We start from the raw sequence: 12,552 nt of genomic DNA, 5'->3' as shown, positions 1-12,552 counted from the left end.
GAGAGCTTATAACCACTTACATTTACCTTATCCATATCAGTAACAATGTGATGCTCAGACAGGCATAGTATATCTATTTCATTCTCAGCTTCTAAATCTTCTAAACAAACCAGAAGCTCATCTACTTTATTCTTTAAACTCCCAATATTTTGATGAAATATACTTACATTATTTTTAATTATACTTTTATGAGAACCTTTCCTTATTCTAACATTTGCAGTACTCTCCTGTCTGAGTTTCTCATTGTGCTTAGGCCTAGTTCCTATACCAGTGGTCACATGGTGTTCAGAGAGGCACATTATGTCAACTGGGTTGGGTGACTTTAATTCATCAATGCAATTACCTAGGACTGAGATACAACTTGGTGGAGATAAAATTTCTGGTGATTGGTGAAAATTTATAATTGGTAGCTGTGATTGGTGATCTAATGTGCTAGAATTGTGCTGTTTAATTTCTTTCCTAAACTAAAGATTTGTTTCAATCCTGACCTCTCGTAGAACTTGACATCTTTCTGTCTTACCTATCCTAAAAAAGATGCTGCTCCAACACCTGTAACCACTGGTATTTTACCATTCATGGCAGTGCCTCCCCCCCTTATATTTCCTGCTATTACCCCAGCCAGTTTCCCCTTCCCTTTCCTGTTGAGATGTAGGCCGTGCCTGGTATAGTCCCACCTACTGAGATAATCAACAGGAACCACACCAATATGAGCCCCGCACCTGACCCAAGCAGCCGTTCCAACTCCAAATTAACTCTCCCAACAGAAGAGTCCAATTGAGGCCGGTCATGGCGTCTCAGGACAGATACAAACTCAACATTGGTGTGTCTCGATGCCGACGCAATCTTCACCAGGTCACACTCTATACTGTACCCAGGATCTCTGTCGATGCTGTTCCCTGGCCCTCCCACAATAACCACGGTGTCTTCCCTGGTAAATCCTTTACAGAGTGAACCTAAATCCTCTGTCACCTGATCCAGACTAGCACTTGGTTTGAAAAAATTTGTGACCTGGTATTCTGGTCCTAATTCCTCCTGCAGAAGTTGGCCTACACCTCTGGCATGAGAACTGCCTAACAACAAAACTTTCTTCCTTTTCGATGACTTTCCTACATTCTTTTTCAATTTCCTATTGAAAGTTTGTTGTGTCCTGTCTACACCTACCTCTGCTTGAGGCTCATCAGTTTGTAACTGAAGCAACAGGTCAAACTTATTTTTGACATTCACCACAAAACTGTCAGACTTAGTTCTAGGCCTGTTCCTTCTGCTACCTGTTGCCACTTCCCACCTCTCTTTGCCCTTCTCCCTCCTTAACCTGTCCAGATCTTCCCTAGCCTGATCTAGCTCAGCCTGAAGGGCAGCAATTTTCCCCTCCTGTTCCACTATCTTCCTATCTCTGCTGCAAATCCTACATAACCACTGATGAGCCTGATCCACTTTCCCAACACCCACGCCACTGCAGTCCCCCCAGTGAAAAAAACTACTGCATCCATCACACCAAACCCCGGAACTAACTATTCTACGGCAAGTCAGGCACTTCTCACTCATGGCAAAAATAATACTTTAGCTAGAATAAATCAATTAAATTACCGAAAATCAAAAAAGACGTTACAAGAATTAAGCCTATTCACAAATGTATATAAGCAAGTTTCTGATTTAAAATTCCGCTGTTTTTCTGAGATCAGTATTAAAACAACGAAGGTATACGCAATTTATTATATATTTCACTCGATGGAATGGAAAAAGGACAATTAAACGAGATACTTTAACTTTGATTCTCGAAAAACGTTACGAGAATTAGGCCTATAAACAAATGTATATAGGCAAGTTTCTGATATAAAATTACGCTGTTTTTCTGAAATCTGTATTAAAACAATGAAGTTATACGCTATTTACGGTAGTTTACTTATTCGTTACCGAGGAACTAGTTAAATTACCGTGAAACAAGAAACAACCACGTTTACAAAATTTAAGCCTAAGCGCGACTTCGCGAAGTTACGATCTTTTCGTGTTTTCTGAAAAAATACGCAAAGAAAAGTCAAACCTTTAACGGCAAGACTAAACGATACACTAATGCACGTATTTAATTTGTTGTCGGCGTTAAACTAAATTATATTCCTGTCTAAATCACTTAACTTTCTGGAAATGGTTTCTGGCGTCACTTACTCGGCGGCCATCTTGGCAAAGACCATTGATTTTCAAACAGCTGAGCAGAACTGAACGTACTGAGACATTTCTCTCTTTACTTATTTTGACCATCACTAAGCTGACACACAACATTTTTAGCGCAACACAATCTGACTTTCAATAATCCCTACAAAAGAATGGCCCTGACTAACATTAAACTATACCTTTCACAAATCACTTACCTCACAACATTCTTCGTTACTCAAACTACTGCAATACAGCGAGCGCCACTACTGCCAGCTAAATAAAAGATTCAAACTACAGAAGGCATTAACTACTGATAGGCATAGTTAGCAAATGAAAGTTTTCGATAGAGAACAAACAATGCATTTACCTTAATAGTGTTCAAAGTTCATAATATATAGCAGTTCATGACATCCAGTCTTAGAAATTTACTGTCTCTGATGGACACATGTCCAGATCATCCGCTCTCAAAACTCCGCCATCTCTCTCCCCACATCCACCACTTCTGGTGGCTCACCTTCAACTGCGCAACGCTACGCGCTGTTAACATCCAGCTGCCCAACACTACAATGGCGAATATTCTAACAATGCCAACCAGCCACAGACTGCACACAGCACAGTCAGTGATTTTCATACAGAGCGCTACATGGCGTTACCAATAAAAAAAACCTAAACAGCCTACTTACAGCTTCATAGCTGGTCCCCCAAAAATATTGTGTAGTGGTGTTACATTTCTGCTGGTATTTTGGGAGTTATATCCACAGAATGTTAAGAATAAACCAATCAGTGTGATTTAAGATTCTTCTTAAACCATCCGCTGCAGTTTGTTAATTTTTTCCTTATCTGTCTCTCTCTAACTAAACGAAGTAATGATGAATCTGTTCTGCCACTTCTCTTAAATAAACTTGATAAGGTCTTTAGGCTAACAAAACTGGTTTGTCAGGAAGACGATACGGTATTTCAGAGTGTGTCCCTTTCATACATACTTTCAGAATGTCCCCTTGCCCCAAGCTCAAAACAGCGTATTCTTTAATGGAGTATGCAGATAGAAAAAAAAATGTATCAGGTGGATCTGTATATGGACCATCGTGCCTTACACAGAACGTCAGTGTCTCCATATCTCCATTCACATCTTATGAATCATCACGGGAGTTATGCTTCCAAAGGCTTCGCCTAACTCTTAAGTAATTTTTCATTAGTCTCGCAATGTTGTACCACATAATGTGACTTACGATCAAACAAAAATAAAGACGCCCCACGAAGGAATTATCCGAATGGAACGGAAATCAGTAGATATGATGTAAATCTCCAGACAAATAAATGATTACAATTTCAGAAAATTTGGCTGATTTATTCAAGAGAACGAGCTTCACAAATTGGCTAGTCAGTAACACATTTATGCACCTCTGACCCATTTGCAAGCACTTATTCAACTTGGCGTTGATTTACAAAGTTGTTGGATGTGCTCCTGAGAGACAAAGGGATATCATGCCAAATTTTGTCCAATTTGCGCATTAGATCATCAAAATCCCGAGCTCCATGAGGGCCCTGTCCATAAGGCTCCAAACATTCTCAGTTGGGAGAAATTCAACGACCGTGCTGGCCAAGGTAGGATTTGACAAGCACGAAGACAAGCGGTAGAAACTGTCGCTGCCGCCGTGTGCGTGATGACACTCACTGCCAGAGTGACCTGGCATGAAGGGCAACAAAACCGGGGGTAGAATATCGTTGAAGTACCGCTGTGTTATTCGGGTGTCTTGGATGACAACCAAAGGGAAAAGGAAGGAAAGTTCGGATTTTACGTCCCTCGACATCGAGATCATTACAGATGGAGCATAAGCTCGGAATGTTTCAGCAGCGGCGAGGAAATCGGCATTGCCCTGTCAAACGGATCTTCACGGCATTTGCCTGGAGCGATGTAGGGAAATCACTGTAAACCTAAATCTGGGTGGCCGAACGCTGATTCGAACTGTCATCGTCCCGAATTTGAGTCTCTCTCAGTGACAACCAAAGGGGTCCTGCTATGAAATGAAATGGCACGCCAGACCATCACTCTTGGCTGTTGTGCCGTATGGCAGGCGACAGTTAGGTTGGTAACCCACTGTTGTCAGGGAAGGCTCCAGACACATCTTCGCAGGTCATCGTGCTCATTTCTTAGTGGGAGTCATCACTGAAGAGAATTCTAGCCCATGAAAGAGATTCCAGGCCGAATGGTCCCGATACTGCTGCAAACGAGCTTCTCGGTGTACAGAGAACACCTGTTAACGATCCTTGTCACTCAAGCACCAGCTGCACGACGGATCGATGATAATGATGAGTCCGGGGCTTTGATAGCCTCACTGACTTTCGCTCGGTCCTCACGTTTGTCGTCCCTCCAGGCCGACAGCTTCCTTTCTGTCGCTGTGATCGGCTGTGGTTCACCCATTCCTGCCAACATCATCGCATAGTGGCATCGCTCTTATTCAAATGTCTAGCAATTCTTTGAAACCAACCACGCGTTCCCTCTCATATGCTGACATCTGAACGTATTGTTCACGTTACTGTAGCGAGGCGTTGTTACAGTCCAACTGAGTACACGGAATGACATTCGCAAAACCTTTATACTCTGTTGTAGTATCCTCACCAGCTGCGCGGTGAAATTGCGCTGCAGCGTCACACATTCATCCACCGGCTACGAAAGCTCAAAATTTTGTATTTTCCTTCGATAAATGTACGAAGATTAATTAGTAACCAATTTGCAAATATGTTTGACTGGAGACTGCTCAATTCATTGACGGTCGACTGCACACGCTTCCTCTCGCGTTTTCTTACGTCGACTACGCGGCCTGCCTTTGACATTGCCGGGTAAAACAGCACATTTCTCTCAATCTGGCAGGGTTAATTTACAAGGTGGACCATGGCAAATGTTCTTATTATCACTCTCAATACTTGCTCTGTCTATGGATTTCGTGAAGCCACACATGCGCCTCTAATCGCTCATTTAGACAGTAAAGTCATCGCCAGGGGTCACAGTTGAAACAATGAAATATGAAACAAAATAATACGATAATGACAAATCTTTTTGTCAACTCCAAGGCAGCGATGTAAAAAAAATTTATTTCCTCAGTTCTACAACCCCAAGTGAGAGATGGGGACTTTTCGGATACCCTGTAGATGAAATAGACTTGCGTAACATTTATGCAATGAATCTCTAATATCTGTCTTTCAGAACAGATTCCGCCTTACTTAATTTCGAGTAATTACCTCCAGATATTTGTTGGTTGTTAGATATTCTAACTATTGATCATCGATGATATAGCAAAACAGCACCTAATTTTATCATGCAGAGGAGACTCTTATTTCAGCTACCGTTCACAGAACAGCACGTACTTGCTGTGATTGTTTTGCAGACGAGGAGTGGCAGCTGAAGGACAGAAGCAACGCTACGCTTTCCGTGGACACTGGCTGCCTGCAGTTGTTGGCCGACGCCCTGGACCACCCCACGTGTCCGCTGGAAGACCTGCCACCGGAGGCGATCGAGCAGCGCGAGCAGTGCCGCGTCCAGCTGTGGGATGACATGGTGCAGAGGCTACCCCACATACCCGTCACCAGCTACCTGGCCTACACGCAGAGGGCGAACGTCAATCTCTGCCTGTTGGCCTGGATGAGTGTCAACTCGTTCAGCGTTTGTCAGGACGTCTCCTTTAGTATGATACAGTCTGTGGATGATGCTCGGTGCTTCTTCGATAGTCCTGACCACAAATCTTGTCCGGAATTGAACGTTACATATGCCATCTGCTCTGTTTCCAGAGCTATTCTGTTATTGAAGTGTCGCGATTTTTCCTTCCATAAGCAAGTCGAGGTATGTGGTGTCAGTTTACGCCCAGATGGGTTGCATTCAGGTAAGATGGGAGGATCGTCGATCACTCCCTTGAAAGGGTATGTAAAGCCAACTGAAAGAGCACTGAACTACAAAGCCAGATTAAGCAATGCTACCTTGAAATACAAGGATTTTAGAATCGATCGCTTAAAACCTTTAGAAATTTCATTTATAGCTCTAAATATTCTTTTCCGTTCTCTCACTGCCGGGGTATACATGTACCTTCCCCAGCTACGCAATTTGCCTGGAAAGATATTCTTGTCCTTCCAGATCACAGGTATAATCCAGGTCTTGGGTTCTGAGGTCGTGTATCGTATGTCAGGTGTCCCCAACTTATCTACAGCGGTGCAGATTGATAGTGCCCTCACACTTCTCAGCTGTATGTGGCTAAACTCATTCTGCTACCAAATGTACGCATGCATTCGCCATCTCAGGCTTCCTAATGATCTGCTACCTGCTGAAGCAAGCAAGATATTCCGTCGTCAGGCGCTGTATGCACTAGCACCGTGGAGCATACTATGTGCGGCAAGTATTTCTTTGGAAAATACGAGCAAGTATTACCTGATCCACAGTCGGATACTATTCCTCGTAGGGATTTCACTCTCGATAACTCTCAATTTGGTTCTCCTCGGATTGGTGGGATACATGTACCTACGTAATCGGAACGCCATGCGGCGACTCAGAATTTCTAGTAAAGACAAATTTGGGTCAAAGAAACAAATTGTTTTCCTGTCAGTTAAGACAGTCTTCTTAAGTGGCATAGGTATAATCGTTAGAATTGGTTTCCACCAGGTGCAAGGTATTGCACAGTTCGTGTACTACGTTCATATAGCTACGATGGCTCAGGGACCTCTGCTATTCGTTTTTTTCATTTGTAACGAATCAACACTCCCTTTGCTGAAGACGACCTTGCTAGTATGGTGGAAACCAGATACTGTCAGTCCGAGGCAAGAGTTGTGTTCGGCAGCTGAGAGAAATCTGGAAAGGAGAGCCGCTGTTCACTGTACATTTGCAGAATCCTCGTTGTCATGTCCTTGAGTGTTACTCTCAGAACACTGTTTCCATTGTAGACCGTACAGTTTCTGTTAGTTATAAAGATAGAATCTACCTTACGAGACAAAATTAGCTGTGACCGATATGTTAAAACAGTGACTCACTTTTGAAATCTGTTCTTCATTTTCAACCACGTGGTTATTTCTACATGGTAGCCTATCTACGTATAGTAAAGGACGCTAATAATTAATTACAAGTGTGAAATGTAGCTTGAAGTGAACGCAAATTTTAAGCAACGGTGCTACACAAGATTGGAGTAAAGGCATTTTTGAGGTGGGGTGTTGAGCGACTGACGGGTAAAGGTGCCATAGAAGACGTTACAAATGAATGTATTTCCTGTGTGCTAGCTTTATACAAGGATGAACGTTATTTAGAAGAGAATGTATACAAACAATATTGACGAAGGAAAAGCATGTGCCTGTGCTCAACTAAAAGAGGACTTCTTTTTCCAGGAGTTAAACTGTATGTGTACAGTATGTACAGTTTAGTGAGATTTGTAGTCAGTAAACGATGGTCCATTGTTCAAATACAAACTGACTGACTGACCTACGCAGATGAAACAGGTGTCTGTGTATACCTAATATCGAGTCCTACTGAACACTCTGCAATAAACGATACTAAGTAGATTTGATTTTTAGATACTCCGAATGTCATGACATGTAATAAGAAAGGGCTGTCATATTTGATGCAATGGCAAAATGGGAGATGTCGCCTCACTCGCCATCGTCATACATCACGCTGTAGGTGCCATGTGCAGCTCATTTTCACACATCTTGGATCACAGAAGAACACTGACAGTGGAAGCGAACCAGGCTGAATCAGGTATGATTCCACAGTGAAGCAAGCATTAACATTCTGAAGGATATATATGCATTAAACATTCATCGAATAAAATAAACTTCGACCAGTATCAATCATAAATACATATGTAGTCTTCAGTTACTCAACTTCTCTCTCTTACTTGTCGAAACAAATTGTTTTGGACGCATTCTCGCTGGCAAAATTACTTGAAGAGTTGTTACATTAGCTCAGTGGTTCTGTAGCATATTTGTTGCTCAGAGAGACTTGCTACGTATCACATGTTCCGTTAGCACTAAACATAAGACTGTCGTGTCCATTATTAGGGCGCTTAGATTTTGTGTCACGTAGTGTGGACAGTCAGACTTTTTTGGGGCGGTGTGGGGGGGGGGGGGGCATATTATTGGGGGAAACCGACCGCATCTGCCAAGGCTAAGTTGCAAAACTCAGGGCTCAGTGCGGGGATTCGTGATCAGGCCATAGGGCCATATAGATCATTCTTTTCCCAGCATGCAGTAACAACGTGTAGCATACCTAAACGAGACAACAACCTTCATCTGCAAACCTCTAATAAAGCAAAACGGAACGTTGACAATCCGCTATACGGACATTATGGTTTTAATTGTGAAGTTGGATCTTCTACGTTCTCCAGCATGTTTGTTACCTTGTTTTAAAGTTTGTGAGTACACTTGTATTTTCATCCATTCTCGTAATTAGTGCTTATGGCTCTCGCATTACTTTCATTTATAGGAGTTTAATCATTATCATTGTGTTTTCCTTGTTATTCCGATACATTCCTGATGAAGTAGTTACAAACCACGAAACCAATTGTACCTAAACAAAATTGGTTTACACAGTGCTGTTTGCGGAGTTCCTGCTGCATCATCTACTACCACAGCAGCAGAGCAGGTGCCCGGACTACAGAGTCGTTTGTAATTATTTTCAGTACGTTGTTTATTCCAAGGTTTGTTAGTGCCACTAATGTGTCAGGATAAAACTACTTGTAAATCTTGGGCATTATACGAATCAGATGTTTCAAACGTGGAAGATTGTTCTCTTTGGTGTTCTTGACAGGACAAATGTGAATCAGCGTAAACATTTTGAATTTAAGATGTTATGTTTCTAGCAACTCTGCCTGTTTTCAGAGGGATATGGTTTGCCCTTTTGAAATTTTGTCTGAGTCTCTACAAACGGATTCGTCCATTGTGACGCTTTAACCAGAACCGGAACTCGTCTTTGCTGGAGCAGGAAAGTCGGCTGTCTTGTAAGCCTTCGTATGAACAGGAATTTCTTTTTGTTCGGTTGATTCACATTTCCTTTTTATGAGAAATTCTCTGAGTATTTAGTGCTTGACATCATTTGTAGCGTCGTACGTCCAGCTGATTCCCAGACGTTCAGAAAGTCAACTTGACACTCGAGGAGGCACCCCTGTCAGGACTTCATCGAACTCCGAAAAGAATTTTGCTGCAGTACCGAACAGACTAACGGCAAAAATAATCATTCCATAAGTTTTTTCGAAAGTGAAATTCAAGTCATAGGAGCCCTTACATAAGAGAATCGAACTATGGTGATTTCAACTTTCTTCACAGGCACAAGAAAATGTCGACTGATAATTACATAAAAAGTCAACGAGTACTGAAACCAGCATAATACTATTCTGGCCTTGTGACACGGACAGTCATTTCACTGGAGGGTGCCACAGTGTCAGGAAAGACGCGAAGCATTACGGGATGCAAGTGGTCCGCAGTAACGTTCTACATTTAGATCTACATCGATACTGCGCAGTCGACCTTAAGGTGCGTGGCGGCGGGTACTTGGTACCAATACCAATCATTTCCTTTCCCGTTCCACTCGCAAATTGAACGGGGGACAACCGACTGTCTATATTCCTCCGTATGAGCCCTAATTTCTCGTATCTTATCTTCGTAGTCCTGGCGCGCAGTGTATGTTGCAGGCACCATAATCGTTCTGCAGTCAGCTTCAAATGCCAGTTTCCTAAATTTTCTCGCTAGCGTGTGTTACCTCCCATTTCCTGATCGGCCTACTGAATTGCTACATAATTGACCGTGATCGCGTATGCCTAATGAAATTTTACAGTGATTAAGGCTACCATTATCGAAGGAAAATAATGCCTGTTAGTAGGAGGAAATTGTACAGATGCTTCTGAAGGAATGATCTAGTCTAAACCTAACCTTAAAATTTGATAATAGTTTTGAAATGGATGGGAAATAGTGCAATCGCTCACGAGCCACACAAGGGAAAAGGGCACCACCTAATATTTTTAATACAAAAAATCCTGGTAGTACAAAAAAATACTGATTAGTAAAAAAGGGATAATTTACAGTCGCCAAGCCAATAACGCCATGAATCTCCAGAACCTTAAGAAAGATAATGACAAAGAAAATCAAGCAAATAATCAACAGTGTAGTAACAGAACGTTGTCTCCCTGTCCCACAACACAACAGTTCTCGAGAAAATAAATGAATCGGAAAGCACTGAGTTTACAGTTACTCGACCTGAAGCACTAAATTTTGAAAGCAAAGTTAAACGAAGTTACTGGTGAAATAAATGACTGGCTGTAATTTAAGCTTTTTTACTCAAAAAATGACTCTCAGTAACCTTAGCGTAGCCTGATGCAAAATTTGGAAAAGAGCAAGCTATTTACCTTTAATTATTGAAAGACTGAACTGAATTAACTTCAAGCAAATGAGTAAGTGAATTTACTTTTAACGCAAGAGCAGTAAGGTACTTACAAAGCCAGCAGAAGTCAATCGCTAAGCTAAATACAAAATAAATGAAACTGGTCACTCTTAATTTGTGCTGTACGCCAGTGAAATTTTACATTACTTTAAGTGAGTGAAGTTAATACTCAAAATTTCAGATTCATGAAGGATCTGTTATACAACTCAATAATGAACAGTTATAGAGACAGCAAAATTTAAACAAACTAGTCAATAGCAAACAAACAAAACTGGTAATGAACAGTTCACCAATTTTCATATTTTTACGACACTCGGTGATTGCATGGTAAAATAAGAGACTTTGTATGGTAATAATGTCTTGGACAATTACAACACAGGTGACACACATGTTTTAACTATTGCAGGTTATTATGAAAGAAAATTAGTAAGGTTTGTGAAAGAAATGTCACTGAGTAATGCCTATACAATATTAGCAATACACTGTCAGTTAACAGTCTTACGATGTTGTAGCTTTGCGGACGACAGAGAATGTAGCCAAACAGTGCTGAACTGCTGCTGTTGCGGCTTTTTGCGAACCACGAGTCGTTTCCAGATCCACGGATAATTATGTGACAGGCAACAGTTAGAATTGCTGGTTGTAAATTACCCTCCTACACATCACCATTATATCTCTCTATTATATGCAAAAGTTTGAAAGCTTCGAGAGGAATAAGATATACGAAAGAAAAACGTTTTACTTATCTTCATTTTCTCTTCTTGTTGTTGTTGGCTGCAAGTCTTGTTGTATCTAGGGGTACATCCCTGAGGCCGAAATTTTGATTTAACGGGTTCCTGATGACTGAACAACTGATGAAGATTTGCCTGTTGCTATGAATATCTCTTTATTTTATCCCATTCTTTTACATCACACCGACTTTGCACTTCCACTTCAGAACATCAATTCACATTGTTGTTGACAAGATTAGAAATTCGTCGACTTCCATCATAGGCATGCCCACTAGTACATAACAGTCTGTATATTCACGATATTCCAAAGAGTTTACAAAGCAAAAGAGTTCACAAAGTTTCTCGGCAGAAGAAGAATCTTGGATAAAATATATCATTATTTTATAAATGATTTTAGAAAAAATATAATAACTTGCGTTACATCATGCCATTAATAATATGAATTTTTAGTATACCAGTAATTTCGTAATTTCAAATATTTTTAAAAGAAGAGTAATTTTAACTGTACATACAGAGTACTAACAAATTAATTTCTCTTTACACTTTTTACCCATAAACATAACACATCATATACAAAATCAATTGAAGTTCATTCAGTTAGACAGCTGATGTAATGTTCACCTATACAAGAATCGACAGTCTACATGGTATCGGTTATTTCTATAAGAAAAAAGATAATGTTAGGGGAAGGTGACCCATTACAATATCCCCCTCACAAAATTTGGAACCAGAATGTTTATAATATTTTGTGACAGACTATAAGATTTTCCAAATGGTGTACAAAATGATGCCCAGGATAGGCCACAGACGTATAGAAGTATCTTGTACATAACATTAATGAAAACATAAGAAAAATATCTCTTATATAAATCATAACATATACATATATCAGGATATGGCATTCAGATTTTCAGATTTGTGGAACATTCTGTCGCAAGACAAATAATAAAAGGTCAAAACTACATCATTACACCTCTAAACTATAGCAAAAACTATGGAAAAATATTAGGGCCTGAGTTTACGGTGTGGGGACTGACCGAAGAATCCAAACCAGACCGGGTACAAACCACAGAAATGAATAAAGATCATAATCATATCAATAAGTTCGTTTACATGCAAAGAGTAAGTGCAAGTAGCATCTAGCCTCAATCAATGGTTGTACGATCTCCTTGAGTACACACACACACACACACACACACACACACACACACACACACACACACACACACACTCACACACACACACACAGTCACGATGACAGGGGTA

At 40.9% G+C, this 12,552-nt stretch overlaps 1 protein-coding gene across 1 annotated transcript in view; it reads left to right on the top strand.

The window, feature by feature from the left end:
* Positions 1 to 12,552, top strand: part of LOC124794831 — a 228,074-nt gene that overhangs the window by 207,565 nt on the left and 7,957 nt on the right. Inside the window, exon 6 of the mRNA XM_047258496.1 lies at positions 5,538 to 5,812. Coding sequence (XP_047114452.1) covers positions 5,538 to 5,812 — 275 coding nt within the window. The remainder of the gene's footprint in view (positions 1 to 5,537; positions 5,813 to 12,552) is intronic.

The sequence above is a fragment of the Schistocerca piceifrons genome, chromosome 4, assembly GCF_021461385.2.
Source record: "Schistocerca piceifrons isolate TAMUIC-IGC-003096 chromosome 4, iqSchPice1.1, whole genome shotgun sequence".
NCBI classification, from domain to species: domain Eukaryota; kingdom Metazoa; phylum Arthropoda; class Insecta; order Orthoptera; family Acrididae; genus Schistocerca; species Schistocerca piceifrons.
The sequence above is the reverse complement of the archived record's forward strand: the minus strand, read 5'-3'. Positions and strand labels throughout refer to the sequence as shown.